The 20,791-nt window shown below is 48.5% G+C and overlaps 1 protein-coding gene across 2 annotated transcripts in view; it reads left to right on the forward strand.

The window, feature by feature from the left end:
* The window catches only part of GAL3ST1 (galactose-3-O-sulfotransferase 1), a 41,240-nt gene extending 22,168 nt beyond the window's left edge, over nt 1-19,072 (forward strand). Inside the window, exons 2-4 of one of the 2 annotated variants that reach the window (XM_073312934.1) lie at nt 7,877-7,920; nt 11,417-11,550; nt 14,304-19,072. In XM_073312934.1, coding sequence (XP_073169035.1) covers nt 11,426-11,550; nt 14,304-15,453 — 1,275 coding nt within the window. In that variant the 5' untranslated portion in view covers nt 7,877-7,920; nt 11,417-11,425 and the 3' untranslated portion in view covers nt 15,454-19,072. The remainder of the gene's footprint in view (nt 1-7,876; nt 7,921-11,416; nt 11,551-14,303) is intronic. The other variant, XM_073312935.1, reaches the window with a different exon arrangement.
* Nucleotides 19,073-20,791: the final 1,719 nt, after the last annotated feature.

A 20,791-nucleotide genomic window follows, 5' to 3' on the forward strand; every position in this document is an offset into this window, starting at 1 on the left:
GAGAGGGAGCTGGACAGGAGGGCAAAGTCAGAAGGCCTGGGACCCGCGTGACCCAGCGACGCACATCCTGTTACACACTTGTGTGGCAATGCTGGTCCCTCTGGGCTCAGACTGGCTGCTGCTGTCGCCCATGTATACTGAGCTGATTGGCGTGAGTGTAGGGCGAGGAGGGGGCTGTTTGGAGACACAGGTCAAATGGTTACAGCTGCTTCTCTGGACTCCACGGGCACAGCATGGGCTTCTTTAGTGGAAGTGCCTGTGCTCTTGCCCAGAGTCATTGGAGCCTGTGTGCTGGGTGCAGATTACTATCCCCTTTTGCCTTTTGACTGCAAGTTGCTGCCTTTGCCCTGCCTGTTGCCCATTGGCTGATGCCCTAAGCTAAGCAGTGCTTGGGCAGGAGGCCCCGTGCAGCGTGTCCAGCGTGTGGCTGGAAGTGAAGCTGGTGACGAAGTGGAAGGAGATGATCCACCTGGAGCTCTGCTGTGCAGTGAGATGTGAAGCCAATGACCTGAGCTGCTTTCGTCCAGCCCTTGTGGGAATGTCATGAATGCTCAGCCTTTGTTTCGACCACCCACAGGGGCTGCTACTGTTGTGGTCACGAGAAACAGCCCAGCACCACCTGGTGGCGAGTCAGTTTCTGCTGCTGCTCCCAGGAGAGAGCTTGGCCCCTGTGAGTATCAGCTGCACTTGGTGGCCCTTCCAGTCCTTGGCTTCCCCAACTTGAGCTGCTCCCCCCTCCAAGGGGCAGTCCCTCTTTTCAGGCTGTGAACAGCCTTTAAACACTCTGCAGGGACTCCTAGGGATAACGAGCCATAGTGGTGAAATAACAGCTTCCACGAGAGGAAAGCAGGAGCAGAGCAGGTGACCACGTGCCCCAGAGGGAAAACTACCGGTTAATATAAAGATGACAGCTTGAGGTTCAGTACCCCAGCCGGAAGAAAATGTGGCTCCGTCTAGATCCCACCTGCTGGCCCATAGTGCTGTCCTTTGGAGCTGTTGGGCCTGCCATCTCACACAGGGGAACTGCACCTTTGCTGGTTTCAGAGTAACAGCCATGTTAGTCTGTATTCGCAAAAAGAAAAGGAGGACTTGTGGCACCTTAGAGACTAACCAATTTATTTGAGCATAAGCTTTCGTGAGCTACAGCTCACTTCATCGGATGCATCGAAAGCTTATGCTCAAATAAATTGGTTAGTCTCTAAGGTGCCACAAGTACTCCTTTTCTTTTTGCACCTTTGCTGTGGCTGAGGGAGCAATGCAGGTCTTAATTACTGTCTACTTTCTGCCTATAGTCTAAATCAGCCGCGAGGTCTAACAAACACAGCCACCTTTCACCTGGAATCCATAGTCAACCAAACACTCAGCTGGGCCCTCTCTCACTATCACTATCTGAAGATCTGTTCAACACCCAGTGGGTAAATTGAGACAAAAGGGGTCTGGATCCAGTCCAGCCAACTGCCCCCCTCACAAAAAACTAGTGCTCTTGGCTCTCCAGCCTCCCTGCCAGGCTACCTCCTACTTCTGACTCACTAGGGCATTCCCAGAACTCTCTGGCCATTGGCCCTTTTCCCACAGAGCCTGGAAGCCAGACTTTGTGGATCCCTGAGCTTTCCTCCCACCCAAGGACTGGATCCCTAGATCATGCCCTAATCCACCCCCTGGTAACCCCTGTTGTGAATTTGTTCCTGGCAGAACACCATGGTTAATGTACAGAAGGCCGTGTTCTGACAGACAGCTGGGCTGGCAGCTGCTCACTCAATCATCTTTCTCCAGCTATTTCATTAGAGCTCAATCTGCTTCGCTTAACAGAGAGAGAAGCTTCAGCGATGACTTGATCACAGCCTATAAATAGCTACATGGGGAATAAATATTTAACAATGGGATCTTCAGTCTAGCACACAAAGGTCTAACATGATCCAATGGCTGGAAGTTGAAGCTAGACAAATTCCGACTGAAAATAAGGTAACTGAAAATTATGTAGCCGGTTGTAAAAATTTAACAATGAGCATAATTAACCATGGGAACAATTTACCCAGGGGTCTGGTGATTCTCCATCCCTGGCAATTTTTAAATCAGGATTGGATGTTTTTCTAACAGCTCTGCCCTAGGAGCTTTTATGGGGTAGGTTTCTGGCCTGTGTGAAACAGGAGGTCAGATGATCACGGTGGGCCCTTCTGACCTTGGAATCTAGGACTCTCCCACCATTTCTGTAGCTCAAGCAGCTGGACATGGCACAAACAGGCTTGTTTTTACCATCCCAGCACTGTGTGCCTGAGCTGCTTTTAATAGCTACCCTGGTCTTCTGGGGTTGAGGTTGCTGGTATTTCTTACCCTTAACGTGCCTGTGTTTTGTCTGGAAGTTTCTTTAGGTTTTTTTTTTAAATGATTTAGAATTTATCAGTGAGAACAGTCAGTGCGGGGGTCTTTAACCCGTCATGGTCTAAGCGGGGCTCTCTAACTCTACCAGGTTCCCAGGGAACACTGAGTAGGGAGCCTGGGGACAGACGGCCTGAGGCCTCACTTCTGAGGAGGCCTCTTAGAGGTTAGAGGGTTGCTGAAGCAGAGTCAAGCCATGTGGGAGTCCAGGGGAGCCTGAGGAAGAGCAGAGAGGAACGGGATCCACTGCAGGAGCGCGGCCAAACCCCATCGCCCCTAGCGGCTGAGAAGTGCACTTATGAAGCATGCAGCTGCTGTTTCTGACACCTTGCCAGTTGTTTTGTTGTTGTCTGTTTGCAGCTGGTTGGAAAGGATGTCACCATCCAAGCAGCCAGGAGAAAGCAGGACCTGGTGAGAGAGGTGACATGGGTGAGATTAATTAGCCGTGTGTCCTTCTCAGTAGAGGATGTTTTGGCAACAGGCCAAAGATGAGAGGCTTCCCACAGGAAAGACTTTAAATGTGTGCTTGAAAAACTGCTTGCTCCTTCATCCCATTCTTGAATTTTTCAGGGGACTCCTTTGGGTCCAGAATGCTAGGAGGTGGTTGAGGGAACTGCTGTAAGCCATTAGGTAGGGTCCGTGGTAAACTGACAATGTTAAAGCATGTGTGATTTGGAGCAGTGGTTCTCAACTTTTCCAGACTACTGTCCCCCTTTCAGGGGTCTGATTTGTCTTGCATACCCCCAAGTTTCACCTCACTTACAAACTACTTGCTTACAAAATCAGACATAAAAATACAAAAGTGTCACAGCCACACTATTACTGAAAAATTGCTTGCTTTCTTATTTTGTCTGTATGCTAGTGCTTTTTATGTAGCCTGTTGTAAAATTAGGCAAACATTTAGATGAGTTAAGGTACCCCCTTGGAATCTATGAATTTATTAATTTTGTTAGAAAAATAATTTAAAAACGGAGGTGGTCGAGAATTTTGGGGTCAACCATTTTTCATAAGAAAATGCTGATTCATCAAACCTGAAAACCTTTGTGGGAAAAGGTCAGTTCTGACAAATGTCTTGTTTTGAACATTTTTTGGAAAAAATGCTTTTGAAATTGTCGGAATGAAAAATTCAACTTTTTTGGTTTGGAACGATGTTCTGTTTCTAAATGTCAACTAAGCAGAGTAAAAATGATAAAAATTAAAAAGGTCAAAATTGAAATGAAACACTGAAATTATTGAAACAAAACAGTGGGATTGACGCAGATTATTGGTTTGGCAAAAAATTTCGAGATTGTAACTTTTCATTCTGATTTGGGAGAGGACATTTTTTTGAAATCTCAGCATTTTTCCCAGGACAGGAAACCGCTTTCCCTCCCAGCTCTATTTAAAAATGACAATGGCCATCCTCAATTTGGCAGCTTGGTTGGAATGTTCTTTATCCCCGTTCGATGTTCTTCCCCTGTCCCTGAGGGCTTGTCTATACTACCTCTTAAGTCGAAGTAACTTATGTTAGTGACCATAATATAATAACATTTAACATTCTTGTGGCGGGAAGAACACCTCAGCAGCCCAACACTGTGGCATTTAATTTCAGAAAGGGAAACTATGCAAAAATGAGGAGGTTAGTTAAACAGAAATTAAAAGAACAGGAGTACTTGTGGCACCTTAGAGACTAACAAATTTATTAGAGCATAAGCTTTCGTGGGCTACAGCCCACTTCATCGTATGCCTAGAATGGAACATATAGTAAGATATATACAGATAAGTTGGAAATTATCATACAAACTGTGAGATGCTAATTAGTTAAGATGAGCTATTATCAGCAGGAGAAAAAAACTTTTGTAGTGATAATCAAGATGGCCCATTTAGACAGTTGTGACATCTTCATCATCTGGACCCATGGAAAAGAAGCCCTTGAGGAATTCCACCATGATTTCGACAATTTCCATCCCACCATCAACCTCAGCCTAGACCAATCCACACAAGTGGTCCATTTTCTGGACACTACTGTGCTAATAAGCAATGGTCACATGAACACCACCCTATACCGGAAACCTACTGACCGTTGTACTTAACTACATGCCTCCAGCTTCCATCCAGGACACACCACACGATCCATTGTCTACAGCCAAGCTGTAAGATACAACCGCATTTGCTCCAATCCCTCAGACAGAGACAAACACCTACAAGATCTCTATCAAGTGTTCTTAAGACTGCAATACCCACCTGCTGAAGTGAAGAAACAGATTGACAGAGCCAAAAGAATACCCAGAAGTCACCTACTACAGGACAGGCCCAACAAAGAAAATAACAGAACGCTGCTAGCTGCCACCTTCAGCCCCCAGCTAAAACCTCTCCAGCTCATCATCACAGATTTACAACCTATCCTGAAAAATGATCCCTCACTCTCACAGATCTTGGGAGACAGACCAGTCCTCGCTTACAGACAGCCCCCCAACCTGAAGCAAATACTCACCAGCAACCACACAACAAAAACACTAACCCAGGAACAAAAAGAAAAGGAGTACTTATGGCACCTTAGAGACTAACCAATTTATTTGAGCATGAGCTTTCGTGAGCTACAGCTCACTTCATCGGATGCATTCCATGGAAACTGCAGTAGACATTATATACACACAGAGACCATGAAACAATACCCCCTCCCACCCCACTGTCCTGCTGGTAATAGCTTATCTAAAGTGATCATCAAGTTGGGCCATTTCCAGCACAAATCCAGGTTTTCTCACCCTCCCCCCCCGCACACACACACACAAACTCACTCTCCTGCTGGTAATAGCCCATCCAAAGTGACCACTCTCTTCACAATGTGTATGATAATCAAGGTGGGCCATTTCCTGCACAAATCCAGGTTCTCTCACCCCCTCACCCCCCTCCAAAAACCACACACACAAACTCACTCTCCTGCTGGTAATAGCTCATCCAAAGTGACCACTCTCCCTACAATGTGCATGGTAATCAAGGTGGGTCATTTCCAGCACAGATCTAGGCTTTCTCACCCCCGCCCGCCCCGGGGAACACACACACACACACATAAACTCACTCTTCTGCTGGCAATAGCTCATCCAAACTGACCACTCTCCAAGTTTAAATCCAAGTTTAACCAGAACGTCTGGGGGGGGGGGGTAGGAAAAAGCAAGGGGAAATAGGCTACCTTGCATAATGACTTAGCCACTCCCAGTCTCTATTTAAGCCTAAATTAATAGTATCTAATTTGCAAATGAATTCCAATTCAGCAGTTTCTCGCTGGAGTCTGGATTTGAAGTTTTTTTGTTGTAAGATAGTGACCTTCATGTCGGTGATTGCGTGACCAGAGAGATTGAAGTGTTCTCCGACTGGTTTATGAATGTTATCATTCTTGACATCTGATTTGTGTCCATTTATTCTTTTACGTAGAGACTGTCCAGTTTGACCAATGTAAATGGCAGAGGGGCATTGCTGGCACATGATGGCATATATCACATTGGTGGATGTGCAGGTGAACGAGCCTCTGATAGTGTGGCTGATGTTATTAGGCCCTGTGATGGTGTCCCCTGAATAGATATGTGGGCACAGTTGGCAATGGGCTTTGTTGCAAGGATAGGTTCCTGGGCTAGTGGTTCTGTTGTGTGGTATGTGGTTGTTGGTGAGTATTTGCTTCAGGTTGCGGGGCTGTCTGTCGGCAAGGACTGGCCTGTCTCCCAAGATTTGTGAGAGTGTTGTGTCATCCTTCAGGATAGGTTGTAGATCCTTAATAATGCGTTGGAGGGGTTTTAGTTGGGGGCTGAAGTTGACGGCTAGTGGCGTTCTGTTATTTTCTTTGTTAGGCCTATCCTGTAGTAGGTGACTTCTGGGAACTCTTCTGGCTCTATCAATCTGTTTCTTCACTTCCACAGGTGGGTATTGTAGTTGTAAGAAAGCTTGATAGAGATCTTGTAGGTGTTCGTCTCTGTCTGAGGGGTTGGAGCAAATGTGGTTGTATCGCAGAGCTAGGCTGTAGACGATGGATCGTGGGGTGTGGTCAGGGTGAAAGCTGGAGGCATGTAGGTAGGAATAGCGGTCAGTAGGTTTCCAGTATAGGGTGGTGTTTATGTGACCATTGTTTATGAGCACTGTAGTGTCCAGGAAGTGGATCTCTTGTGCGGACTGGACCAGGCTGAGGTTGATGGTGGGATGGAAATTGTTGAAATCATGGTGGAATTCCTCAAGGGCTATTACCAGCAGGAGAGTGAGTTTGTGTGTGTATGGGGGTGGGGGGGTGAGAAAACCTGGATTTATGCTGGAAATGGCCCACCTTGATTATCATGCACATTGTAGGGAGAGTGGTCACTTTGGATAAGCTATTACCAGCAGGAGAGTGAGTTTGTGTGTGTGGTTTTTGGAGGGGGGTGAGGGGGTGAGAGAACCTGGATTTGTACAGGAAATGGCCCACCTTGATTATCATACACATTGTGAAGAGAGTTGTCACTTTGGATGGGCTATTACCAGCAGGAGAGTGAGTTTGGGGGCGGGGGTGGAGGGTGAGAAAACCTGGATTTGTGCTGGAAATGGCCCAACTTGATGATCACTTTAGATAAGCTATTACCAGCAGGACAGTGGGGTGGGAGGGGGTATTGTTTCATGGTCTCTGTGTGTATATAATGTCTGCTGCAGTTTCCACGGAATGCATCCGATGAAGTGAGCTATAGCTCACGAAAGCTCATGCTCAAATAAATTGGTTAGTCTCTAAGGTGCCACAAGTACTCCTTTTCTTTTTGCAAAGACAGACTAACACGGCTGTTACTCTGTAACCCAGGAACCTATCCTTGCAACAAAGCCCGATGCCAACTCTGTCCACATATTTATTCAAGTGACACCATTATAGGACCTAATCACATTAGCCATGCCATCAGGGGCTCGTCCACCTGCACATCTAACAATGTGATAAATGCCCCTCTGCCGTGTACATTGGCCAAACCGGACAGTCTCTATGCAAAAGAATAAATGGACACAAATCTGACATCAGGAATCATAACATTCAAAAGCAATAGGAGAACACTTCAACCTCTCTGGCAACTCAGTAAAAGACTTAAGGGTGGCAATTTTGCAACAGAAAAGCTTCAAAAACAGACTCCAAGGACAAACTGCTGAGCTTGAATTAATATGCAAACTAGATACCATTAACTCAGGTTTGAATAGAGACTGGGAGTGCCTGGGTCATTACACATATTGAATCTATTTCCCTAAGTTAAGTATCCTCACACCTTCTTGTCAACTGTCTAAATGGGCCATCTTGATTATCACTACAAAAGTTTTTTTCTCCTGCTGATAATAGCTCATCTTACTTAATTAGCCTCTTACAGTTTGTATGGCAACTTCCACCTTCTCTGTATGTGTATATATATATCTTCTTACTATATGTTCCATTCTAGGCATACGATGAAGTGGGCTGAAGCCCATGAAAGCTTATGCTCTAATAAATTTGTTAGTCTCTAAGGTGTCACAAGTACTTCTGTTCTATTTGCAGATACAGACTAACACGGCTGCTACTCTGAAACCAGAAATTAAAAGGTACAGTGACTACAGTGAAATCCCTGCAAGCTGCATGGACACTTTTCAAAGACATCATAATAAAGGCCCAACTTAAATGTATACCCCAAATTAAAAAACACAGTAAAAGAACTAAAAAAGAGCCACTATGGCTTAACAACCATGTTAAAGAAGCAGTGAGAGATAAAAAGGCATCTTTTAAAAAGTGGAAGTCAAATCCTAGTGAGGTAAATAGAAAGCAGCATAAACACTGCCAAATTAAGTGTAAACATGTAATAAGAAAAGCCAAAAAGGAGTTTGAAGAACAGCTAGCCCAAAATTCAAAAGGTAATAACAAAATGTTTTTTAAGTACATCAGAAGCAGGAAGCCTGCTAAACAACCAGTGCGGCCCTTAGACAATTGAGCTACAAAAGGAGCACTTAAAGACGACAAAGTCATTGTGGAGAAACTAAATGAATTCTTTGCTTCAGTCTTCACGGCTGAGGATGTTAGGGAGATTCCCAAACCTGAGCTGTCCTTTGTAGGTGACAAATCTGAGGAATTGTCACATACTGAAGTGTCGTTAGAGGAGGTTTTGGAATTAATTGGTAAACTTAACAGTAACAAGTCACTAGGACCAGATGGCATTCACCTAAGAGTTCTGAAAGAACTTAAATGTGAAATTGTGGAACTATTAACTATGATTTGTAACCTGTCCTTTAAATCAGCTTCTGTACCCAATGACTGGAAGACAGCTAATGTAACGCCAATATTTAAAAAGGGCTCTAGAGATAATCCTGGCAATTACAGACTAGTAAGTCTAACGTCTGTACTGGGCAAATTAGTTGAAACAATAGTAAAGAATAAAATTGTCAGACACATAGAAGAACATAAATTGTTGGGAAAAAGTCAACATGGTTTCTGTAAAGGGAGATCATGTCTTACTGATCTATTAGAGTTCTTTGAAGGGGACAACAAACATGTGGACAAGGAGGATCCAGTGGACATAGTATACTTAGATTTCCAGAAAGCCTTTCACAAGGTCCCTCACCAAAGGCTCTTACGTAATTTAAGTTGTCATGGTTTAAGAGGGAAGATCCTTTCATGGATTGAGAACTGATTAAAAGACAGGGAACAAAGGGTAGTAATAAATGGTAAATTTTCAGAATGGAGAGAGGTAACTAGTGGTGTTCCCCAACGGTCAGTCCTAGGACCAGTCCTATTCAACTTATTCATAAATGATCTGGAGAAAGGGGTAAACAGTGAGGTGGCAAAGTTTGCAGACAATACTAGACTGCTCAAGATAGTTAAGACCAGCAGACTGTGAAGAATTTCAAAAAGATCTCACAAAACTAAGTGATTGGGCAACAAAATGGCAAATGAAATTTAATGTGGATAAATGTAAAGTAATGCACATTGAAAAAAATAACCCCAACTATACATTCAATATGATGGGGGCTAATTTAGCTAAAACTAATGAGGAAAGAGATCTTGGAGTCATCGTGGATAGTTCTCTGAAGATGTCCACGCAGTGTGCAGCGGCAGTCAAAAAAGCGAATGGGATGTTAGGAATCATTAAAAAAGGGATAGAGAATAAAACTGGGAATAAAACTTATTGCCCTTATATAAATCCATGGTACGCCCACATTTTGAATACTGCGTACAGATGTGGTCCCCTCATCTCAAAAAAGATATACTGGCATTAGAAAAGGTTCAGAGAAGGGCAACGAAAATGATTAGGGGTTTGGAACAGGTCCCATATGAGGAGAAATTAAAGAGACTAGGACTTTTCAGCTTGGAAAAGAGGAGACTAAGGGGGAATATGATAGAGGTATATAAAATCATGAGTGGTGTGGAGAAAGTGAATAAGGAAAAGTTCTTTACTTGTTCCCATAATATAAGAACTAGGGGGCACCAAATGAAATTAATGGGTAGCAGGTTTAAAACAAATAAAAGGAAGTTCTTCACTCAGCCCACAGTCAACCTGTGGAACTCCTTGCCTGAGGAGATTGTGAAGGCTAGGACTATAACCGGGTTTAAAAGAGAACTAGATAAATTCATGGAGGTTAAGCCCATTAATGGCTATTAGCCAGGTAAGGAATGGTGTCCCTAGCCTCTGTTTGTCAGAGGGTGGAGATGGATGGCAGGAGAGAGATCACTAGATCATTACCTGTTAGGTTCACTCCCTCTAGGGCAGCTGGCATTGGCCACTGTTGGCAGACAGGATACTGGGATGGATGGACCTTTGGTCTGACCCAGTATGGCCATTCTTATGTTCTTATGTAGTTCAGGGGTGTGAAAAAATCACACACACACCCCGAATGATGCAAGTCCATACCAGTGCTAAGTTGGCGGGAGACTTTCTCCCACCGACACAGCTTCCACCTCTCATTGAGGTGGAGTAATTATGCTGACAGGAGAGCATTCTCCATATGCGCTACATCAGTGCAATTGTAGTGTAGACTAGCCCAGTGGCTCTCAACCCTTCCAGACTACTGTACCCCTTTCAGGAGTCTGATTTGTCTTGCCTATCACCACGTTTCACCTCACTTAAAAACTACTTGCTTACAAAATCGGACATAAAAATACAAAAGTGTTACAGCCACTATTACTGAAAAATTGCATGCTTTCTTAATTTTAACCATATAATTATAAAATAAATCAATGGGAATATAAATATTGTACTTACATTTCAGTGTGTAGTACATAGAGCAGTATAAACAAGTCACTGTCTGTATGAAATTTGTTTGTACTGACTTCACTAGAGCTTTTTAAGTAGCCTGTTGTAAAACTAGGATAATATATCTAGATGAGTTGATGTACCCCCTGGAAGACCTCTGTGTACTCTTAGGGGTACATCTAACCTTGTCTGAGAACCACTGCACGCTAACTCTCAGACATCACTGATTTGTATACATGGAGCAGAGTCTGGTAGCACAGAATTATAGAATCATAGATTAGGGTTGGAAGAGACCTCAGGAGGCCATCTAGTCCAACCCCCTGCTCAAAGCAGGACCAACACCCACCAAATCATCCCAGCCAGGGCTTTGTCAAGCCTGGCCTTAAAACCTCTAAGGATGGAGAGTCCATCACCTCCCTTCAGAAGAGCTCAGTCTAGCAATAAGGGGCAGTGAGGGTAATTAACCATTGGCTCAGTTCACCAAGGGGCAGTGAGGGTAATTAACCATTGGCTCAGTTCACCAAGGGTTATGGTGGATTCTCCATCGCATGCAATTTTTAAAGCATGATTGGCTGTTTTAGTAGAAGCTCTGCTCTAGTTCAGGTGGGATGGATTCAGGGAAGTTCTCAGTTACGCAGGAGCTCAGACACAGGTCACAGTTGCCCCTGATGGGGTAATAATCTAGGAATCAAAACTCTTTTCTTCCCAGGGGTGTTCGTGTTCTCCGCATCTCCTCTCCCTTTCCCATCCCTTCTCCCTGGGCCATCCTCTCACTCTCTGTCTGTCTCTAGGGAATTACTGAAGACTCCTCTCTGGTTGCCTGCCTCCCTAACTGCTCTTCTCTCTGGGATTTGCAGGTGGCCGCAATGCTGCAGAAGAAGAAGCACTGGAGGTCCATGTGCAAGGGGCTTGTTCTGGGAACTGTCCTGACCAGCTTCATGCTGCTGCTGTACTCCTACATCATTCCCCCTCTGCAAGTCAGCATGATGGAGTGAGTGAGTCCCGCCTTGGCAGAGGGTCTGCACTTTCTCTAGAACAGCTCCTTTCCAGCCGCTCAGAAATGCTGGCTCCAGGGGTGGGGAAGGGCTGGCTCAGGGGATTGGCAGGTGGGGTACGGAGCCACACTGGGTCAGCTCCAGCCCAGGTGGATTCAATCCAGGAGTGCAATGGTACAGCTACACTGCAAAGAAAACCCCCAGCAGTGAGTCTCAGAGCCCACGTCCACTGACTCAGGCTCACGTTACAGGGCTAAAAATAGCAGTGCAGGTGTTCTCGCTGGGGCTGGAGCCCCGGCTCTGAAACACAAACCCCTGGCCGGGTTTCAGAGCCTGGGCTCCAGTCCGAGCCCTGGCACCTACACAGCTATTGTTAGCCTTGTCTCACAAGCCCAAGCCGGCTGCCCTGGGCTCTGAGACTCACTGCCACGGTGCGGTTTTGTAGTGGTGTTATCCTGAAAGTTGTCGTCTGTGTGAAGTCAACTGGGGGGCTCAGTCCAGTTCTAATGGACAAGGATAAATGTCCTAAAACAACACCCCAGTTCTCAGAAGAGAGCCGATTGCTGGAAGAGCTCCCATGCCCCTAGTTGTGGATCCTGCAGGGCAAAGTTGAGCCCCCTTGGCCAGAGAGGCTTGCTCAGCTGCCTTTACCTGTGATGGGCTATTCTGATCTGTGAAACATTACCCGCCTGTGTGCTTTCTCACTTGCACGCCTTTGAGATCTACAGATGCAAGGTGCTGCATTAGAGCTTTGTATTGATGTATAATTATTATCTAGCCGTGGTGGAGAGCGGTAGATGGACAGTCCTGCCCTGGCCGGATCCCTTCTAAAGGAGAGTTCAATCTCCCGTCTCACGAAATTATCCTGAGGCTGCTGACAAGAGGCCAGTGGGTGCCAGTCATGATGGAGGTGTTTGTGATGGGGACGCGTGTGTTAGAACTGGGCTGAGACACACCAGTCTCATTGCACATGGGAACAGCCACCCAATTGTACACAGCCCAGTGTAACGATAGCCCCGTCCACTGCAGCCTTCGGTCCCAATGTCCTCCCCAGTCCCTGGGCTTCTCACACTGAGCCTGAGCTATCGCCAACCTAGAAGCCGTTCCTCAGGCAGCTCTCTGCACTCTGGCCAAATGCTCTGTGTCTCTAATGAGAAGGGAAAGGACAATTGGCAGTGCAGAAATGGCAGAGCAGTGAAACCTCCAGGCTCCTGCCGATTCACAGGGACAAACTCCTCCTTTTCCTTGGGGTAAAGGGAGGGGACTGCACAGAGGTGGGACAATAAGGGCTGCACTATTGCAGCATTAGAGCCAATATGGGGCCGTGTTGAAGACTAAGGAACATGCCCTCTCCAATGAGAGACAGCCTGGCTCCCACCTCTTAATCGATGCAGGGGGAGGGCGAGGTTTAGGCTGACCCTGTGTACCCCCGCCACCCCTCCTGGCAGCAGGGATCAGTGGGGCTTTCCCCACTTTAAAAAACGACTTCTCCAAGGAGTGGTTTCAGAGACGCTAATAAGTCCACCAGGGACTTTGCTATTGCTAGTGATTTTATGTGGAAGGTGTTCAGATACTACAGTGATGGGCAGCAGAATAAAACTCTTTACATAGATCAATAGATAGATTCAGAATAGGGAAGATCAGACTTGATGAGCGGGTGTTTGCTGCCACATACAGATTTAATCTGGTGAAGGGGAGAGGAGACAAAATCCAACAGCTTCAGTTATTGCAAGTGCCAAAGGTCCCGCAATCCAGCCAGAAAAGCACCTCAGCAACAGAGTGAAGGGAAGGGGCTGGATTCCAGTCTGTGTCACCCTGGTGTAAATCCATAGTAACTCTAGTGAAATCCTCACTGACTTTGCAGTTTACCCCACTGTTCCTGACAAGTGCTGGCCTCAGGCTGCCATGATTCTCTGAAAGGACGAACTTGCTTTCAAACCTTGGGGCCAAATTGTGACTTCAGATCAGTGGCAATTGATGGCAGAGTTTGGTTCACTGCATTCGTACCAAAGGATGCTGGCTCCTGGGGATTGGTTGGCTCAGGGGTTGGGAATGGAGCGTGGAGCCTTTCATAGAATCATAGAATCATAGAATATCAGGGTTGGAAGGGACCCCAGAAGGTCATCTAGTCCAACCCCCTGCTCAAAGCAGGACCAATTCCCAGTTAAATCCCAGTTTCACCCCAGCCATTGTTTCTAGTCGAGCCCAGGACAGCGGGGTGGATTGGAAGTTAGGAGCCTAACTCCTTTTGCGCATCCCCCCCGCCCCCATAGTGACTAAAGCAGCTCCCAGCTGATGGCTGTGCAGAGGCCAAGGTTACTTACAGTGATGTCAGGGTAGTTCCTGCTGGGAAGGTGTGCACATCACCCCTGCACTCATTGGCACTCTTGCTGGCAATGATAGCAGAGAGGCTGAGCACTGAATGGGCCATGGACCTAGCCCAGGTACTGACGGAAAAGGCTCTGTCAAAATAGCTAGACAGAGTCTGGTCTCCTCTCCACCCCACAGCTGGTCCTTGGGGAACCTGCCATGTGGCTGTCTGTGCTGTACCCATTCAGGGGATCAAGAGAGGGCTCCAGTGCCCAGAGCCCTTGAGCCAGCATCTTTCCCCAGAACCAGACTCCCTTGGAAAGGAATGGCTCTTTTCTGCAGGGTCCTCGTGGCTAGTCACTGGGGATCCTGGTGGATGAGCAAGGCCAGCGCAGAGATCCAGCCCTCACCGATGTGCCTGTTCTTTCCTTTCCTCCAGCATTCCTATCCCTTACTCCTGCTCCTCCTATCCTGCCCAGGCCAGGGTGCCAGGTGTGGTGAACAGCACCCACAGTCCCCTGGGGCAAGGGTGTCTGCCCAAGCTGGACATCATGTTCATGAAGACACACAAGACAGCCAGCAGCACCATCCTAAACATACTCTTCCGCTTCGGTGAGAAGCACCGCCTCAAGTTCGCCTTCCCCAATGGCCGCAATGACTTCTACTACCCCTCCTACTTCGAACGCAGCCAGGTCCAGGACTACCAGCCCGGCATGTGCTTCAACATCATCTGCAACCACATGCGCTTCCAGTACCAGGAGGTGCGCAAGCTACTGCCGGCTGACACCATCTTTCTGACAGTGCTGCGTGACCCTGCCTACCTCTTCGAGTCCTCCTTCCACTACTTTGGGCGCATCATCCCCCTCACCTGGAAGCTGCAAGGCGAGGACAAGCTGGCAGAATTCCTCCGTGACCCATGGCACTACTATGACCCTAACGGGTTCAACGCTCACTACCTCCAGAACCTGCTCTTCTTTGACCTGGGCTATGACAACAACATGAATGCCAACAGCCCCTTGGTGGACCAGTACATCCAGGAGATCAACCAACATTTCCATCTGGTCATGCTGTTGGAGTACTTTGATGAGTCCCTAGTGCTCCTGAAGGACCTGCTGTGCTGGGAGCTGGAGGACGTCCTCTACTTCAAGCTCAATGCCCGCAAGGACTCCACTGTCTCCAAGCTGACAGGTGAGCTCTATGAGAAGGCCACCTATTGGAACCTCATTGACACCAAGCTCTACCGCTACTTCAATGCCACCTTCTGGCGCAAGGTGGAGGCCTATGGGTGGGAGCGAATGGCCAGGGATGTGGCCGAGCTGCACCGGGAGAATGAGAAGATGAAGAGCATCTGCATCGATGGAGGGCGCCCTGTGGATGCCAACGCCATCCAGGAGTCCTCCATGCAGCCATGGCAGCCGTTGGGCCAGAAGTCCATCCTGGGTTACAATTTGAAGAAGAAGATCAACAAGAAGCACCGGAAGCTGTGCCGCAAGATGCTGACGCCTGAGATCCAGTACCTGACTGACCTGGGAGTCAACCTCTGGATCACCAAGCTCTGGAGCCACGTGCGGGAGTTCTTAAAGTGGTAACATGTGAACTGCAGCTGTTCCCAACTCCCTCCCCTCCGCTGCCCTCATCCTCACCCAAGAGGAGAACCAAGTGCTTTCATTTTCGTTTCTTCCTTATGTCTGTTGGCTGGATGCAGGACATGACACGCAGAACTGACTTGAGGCTCCAACAGGGAATATTGCTTTTCACAATGTGTTTTCTTCTTGCTTCTTTTTGAAAGTAATGGGGGCACCGTCTGTGGCAGTGGGATCCCAGCCTGGGTACCTCACTCATGTTAATAGCAGTATACCTGTCACAGCGTAAACAGGAGACAAGATATGGAGTTGCAAGTGTGTGTGTTTGTTTGTACTGATGACTGGTTTTGTGTGCTGCACACTGATGGGTGTATGCTTTAATGTGTGTGCTTTACTCCAGCTGCAAGAATGTGTGTGCAATGCATTGCAATGTGCGAAGGAATCTCGGGGTTGGGAGGTATGTCAGATATGTTATACTGTATATTCTGGGTGTGAGTGCGCTTGTGAACCACACATTACTCTGTGTGTGTGTAAATAGTACATGACAGTGAACACTGGTATTAATGGGGGTGTGGTCAGTATATTTGCTGGTGGTTGCGGGGGGAGCCTTAGCCTGTTACATTACAGGATTCTCTCTGTGTGTGAGAGATTGATCTGTTCACACAACAAATACACAGTGTAACAGTACTCTGCAACAAACATTGGTCTCTCTAGGTGTGTCACTATGTCACTGTGTGTATTTCAGTGTGTGCAGGGTGTACATACAGGAATCTGTGCATGGTTGACATGTGGTGGCTGTGTACAATACCGTACAGTGAATATCCAGATCTTGTGTAGGGGATGTAAGAGATGGATGTATTACTGTGTGTGTGTGTGTGTGAGAGAGAGAGAGAGAGAGAGAGAGAGACCAACCTGTTATCGGGTGTATGGGGATCTGCGTGCATATTTCACTCAGTATGTGTGAATCTGACCAGCCTGTTTGCCTGCATATCTGTTTAGAGCTGCACAAGTCACACTATGGCTGATATACCAGACAATACTCAGTACTCTCTGTCCATTCTAGAGACAGCCATTTGCACTGATTCACACTGGCCTAGAGACTGTCAGTTCCATGTAGACCACATACAGTCTGTGTGTGAAAGTCAATATGTGTCTACATGCTGGTTTTTATCTGCATCAGAGGGCTTAGTTGGCCACAACAGTCTTCAGCCTGCACTGACTCAGACCAGTCCATATATGGGAAATAACAACCAAGGCAGCGGTCCTTAAATACATTAAGACGGCCAATGTGTCACATTTAATCAAACTAGTTCTCCCATAGCACTGATTTTGAACAGGCTATGCATGATTCATACTACTCCAAGTGGTAGATATTACCAGCTCAAGCTGCACCTAACTCAACCTCCATGTACGTGTTTTTATGGTGTTCAATGAGCTCAGACAGTCTGTAGTTGACCATGGGTCCTTATAACACATTATTGACTAGCAGCCAGAAAAATGACTATATTGTTTGAAGCAGCATCAACACTTGAGTTTCAGGCATGTATAAAAACCCCACTACACAAGCCTTCTGTGGGTTTGTTTGTGGTCCTTGAATTTCTAACCAGCCTGGCAGGTTCAAAGGAAAACAAAAGAGTCTTTTCAGGGTGTCTGCCAACCAAATCCCAGCCTCCAGCAGCTGTTGCCTGTGGAGGTTTCACTGCATGAACCTGGCCACTGTCAGATCCTTTGCTGCAGGGTCTCATGCCTACGGCTGGATACTGGATGGTAGGTTTCCACTGTAACCCATAGCTCCAGTCGCCATGTGTTTATCATTCCCTGAGCCACCATGGGCTCAGTGCTCCAAGCTTCCTGTTGGACCATGGCTGGTTGGCTCCCAGCAGAGCAGAGTGTGTTCTCTTCCTGCCCCCACACCACCAGTTCGAGGGTCCCATGGTGCCCCTCCCTAGAGGGGAGGCTGGGTGTGAGCCACGAGACCTGGTGAGAACTGGTGGGGGTACAGGAGGGCTTGGGAGAGAGGCTGAGGGGGCAGGACAGCATGTTCCCTGCTTTCTCTTCTTGCTTTGAGGCTTGGCTGGGGTGGGGAGTCCAGAGGGGAAGAGGGAACAGGAGACAAGCTCCCAACAGCTGCCATGCTTGTGACCCCTCACAATGAGCCCCCCGCTAGCCCTGCAGCCACTGCACCTCTCTTCAGGAGAATGGGACAAAGCCGAAGGGCAAGGGGACCCAACCAGGGTGTTTAGTATGAGGGCGATCAGCCTGGGAGGCACTGGGCTGAGCAGCAGCCATCATGGATGTGTTAGGAGGGAGCCAGCGAGCAGGGAGGGGCCCCAGGGCTGTGCAGCTAGGAGGCACAGTTCATCGGGCTACACAGGGAGTAACCAAAGCACCAGGCCTGGAAAGGGATGGAAGCAACCCAGCTGCACAGAGGCAAGGAGGGAGGGTGGCGAGAGCAGACTGAGGGCAGACCTTTCAGGGAGCACTGTTTGAAGAGGGGAAGGGTTGGGGGAGTCCCCGCTTGGCACTGAATCCCCCAGCTTTATGGCCCACCTGCCACCATGAGCTTGGACTCTGGGAATGCAGCAGCCGGAGACTCCCTGGCAGTAGGGGAGGGGGACAAGATTCCAGCCGCCCCCCAGCAACACCAGGAATTTCCAGCAGGGGAGAACTTGCCTGTCCTGCATTTGCAGCCCAGGGCCCTCCGCCCCCATCCCATGGACTCAGCCTCCCATGGCCTTGGGGGAGCTGGGGTGGCCATATGCCACTCGGTTCACACCCAGGGGCAGCAGTTCGTGGAGTGACAGGAGGCCCAGTGAGAGCAGGGAAAGCGCTAAAGGCTTCTCCCCCCGCAGCCCATATGCGGCTGCTGGCAAAGGGGTCCTCTGCTGAATCTGCAGCCCAGGGTGCTCCAGAGGGGGCACGGTGGGGATTGGGGTGCGGTGGCGTGTGGCATCAGCAGAGGAGCTGGTTGCAGGTGGCTGGAAGATGAGAGCCGGGGTGATGCCCCCACCCCCAAAGACACCTGCTTGGAGCATAGGCCCCAGGTTCACAGGGCTGCACAAGAGAGAGACTTGCCTCACAGACAGGGCTTGGGGGATATGTTAGAGTGAGAACAGGCAGCTTGTGGGAAGGCTGGTCCCTGTCTCTCCCCTGTGAGTGGACTCCAGGAGGCAGCAGCTGGTCATGTGCCCCGTCAGCCCTGCCCCAGTCCTTAGTTCTCAGCACCGTCTCCAGGGCTGCGGCGGGAGCCTAAGGGCAACCCCTAACTGGCATATAGTGGAGCAGAGTACGATGCCGCATCCTCGGGGTGGCCTATGGGATGGCAGTGCCAGCACGCCCTGCTCTGTCTTTGAAGATGCTCAGATGCAGAAGGAGCCGCGCAGGCGGGGATCTGTGGTCCTTGTGCACCGCCCGCATGTTTTAAAGCGGAAGGTAACCCCAGACCTTGCTGTCAAACGGCCTCCTTCCTCTCCCGGCTGTAGCCGTTGGGTGCCATCGATACTCCTTGGTGGGAGGGTGTCTAACGTCCTGCTCTGCTTGGAAAGACAGGGAATAAAATGATCATTTTGTATGACAATTATACTGTATATTTGACAGTTTTTAATATATGAACTGTTCAGCTGTTCTTGTTGTGGTCTCTTTCTTCTCCCCCGGGAGCTGGCAGGGGGGTCTTGGCCCCATTAGCAATGGATATGGAGACTCCTGGGGCAGCAGCCTCAGGAGATAGGGGGACCTGGCCCAAGGGACAAGTCTGCCTCCATTGATTGCAGAGGGCAGATTGATTTCATTTCCCCCCTTCTGACCTCCTCTGCTCAGGCCTGACCTCTTGAGAGGAAATCCCAGGAGGGCAGATGGAGAGCAGGTGGGCACAGCCTTATTCCTGGATCCTGAGCAGCTGTCGCTGGCTACTCCTGCTGGAAAGGGCTTTCCCAGATGAGTTTCCCCCTCCCTGACTCTTCCTGCCATTGCCGCCCCACTGCAGTCCCCCAGCAATTCCCCCTGCTGATGCCAGATTCCTGGATCCATTCTCAGGCAGCCTTTCTGACTCACTGCTGGGGGTCCCCAGCGCTTGCCTATGCGGGAGAACCTACCCAACTCCCCTTCTGGCAATCTTCTTCAGCATGCTTCACTGGCAGGGCCTGCTGGGATTCTCCAGCAACTGCCACTGCTCAGTGAGTGGTGTCCTAATCTGGCCTTGCCTGCATGGGAACACGGCACTCGTACTAAATCAGGTTAGAAATTGATGCAGGTAAATCAATGCAACGCGCTGGTGCAGACAGTTTTGTTTCTGGTTAAGAGAGCTCTACAGTGCCCTAGGTTAACTCAGTAAGAAATCAGTGAGTCAGGCGCTCTGAAACAGAAGTGAGTGTCTACACACGGGTTGCACTGAGTTAACCCAGTCATTGCACAGACGCTCAGAGTGCGGAGAAAGAATCACATTCATGCTTGTGCATTTTCCACCCATGAACATTACAGTGTGGGGGAGGGATAGCTCAGTGGTTTGAGCATTGCTCTGCTAAACCCAGGGTGGTGAGTTCAATTCTTGAGGGGGCCGTTTAGGGATCCGGGGCAAAAATTGGGGATTGGTCCTGCTTCAAGCAGGGGGTTGGACTAGGTGACCTCCTGAGGTCCCTTCCAACCCTGATATTCTATGATGCTATTCTATGATAGGGCAGGTCAGTATTGTCATCCACATGCTACAGATGGGGAAACTGAGGCATAGGGTAAGACTATAACTTGCCAAGTTCACCCAGCAAGCCAGCGGCAGAGCCAGGAATAGACCCATATTCAGAATGGAGCCCGGGCCACTGAAGCAGTACAGATGCCAACGCCTTAATCCTACAAACGTCCACACACTTACCTTTAACCATGTGTGCAAGTGCAGGACCATCTAAAAGTGCCCCTTGCAGCAAATAAAACACCAAGATCCTGCAATGAACCCAGGTTTCCTTGCAGCTGCATTGCCTTTGCACAGCACTCGAGGATGCTGGCAGAAGTAGGGGACCTGCAGGTAGCAGGATTTATATAAGTGAAGCAGCTGCTGGCACAGCCACCACAAAGGTCCCATCCCTCAGCAGCCGGTGATAACTGACACTTCTAGGCCGCTTTGCAGCCCAACACCCTCTGGAGACGCTGCAGGATTCATCTGACCCAGGACTGAACCGTGGCAGCTGTTTAATAGCTCACAGCAGGGTCATTTTAGGACAGGGAATGAGAGTGTCCTCTCCAGGGGACACTGCAGGGATGACTTCAGGGAAGCAGAATACAGGTACCTGGGTGGATACATGGCTAGACCCCACCTTCCTTTTGCAGAAAGTGCCCTGGGATTTTAATTACTCCAACC

This window comes from Lepidochelys kempii, chromosome 15, assembly GCF_965140285.1.
Source record: "Lepidochelys kempii isolate rLepKem1 chromosome 15, rLepKem1.hap1, whole genome shotgun sequence".
In the NCBI taxonomy this organism is placed as follows: Eukaryota; Metazoa; Chordata; order Testudines; family Cheloniidae; genus Lepidochelys; species Lepidochelys kempii.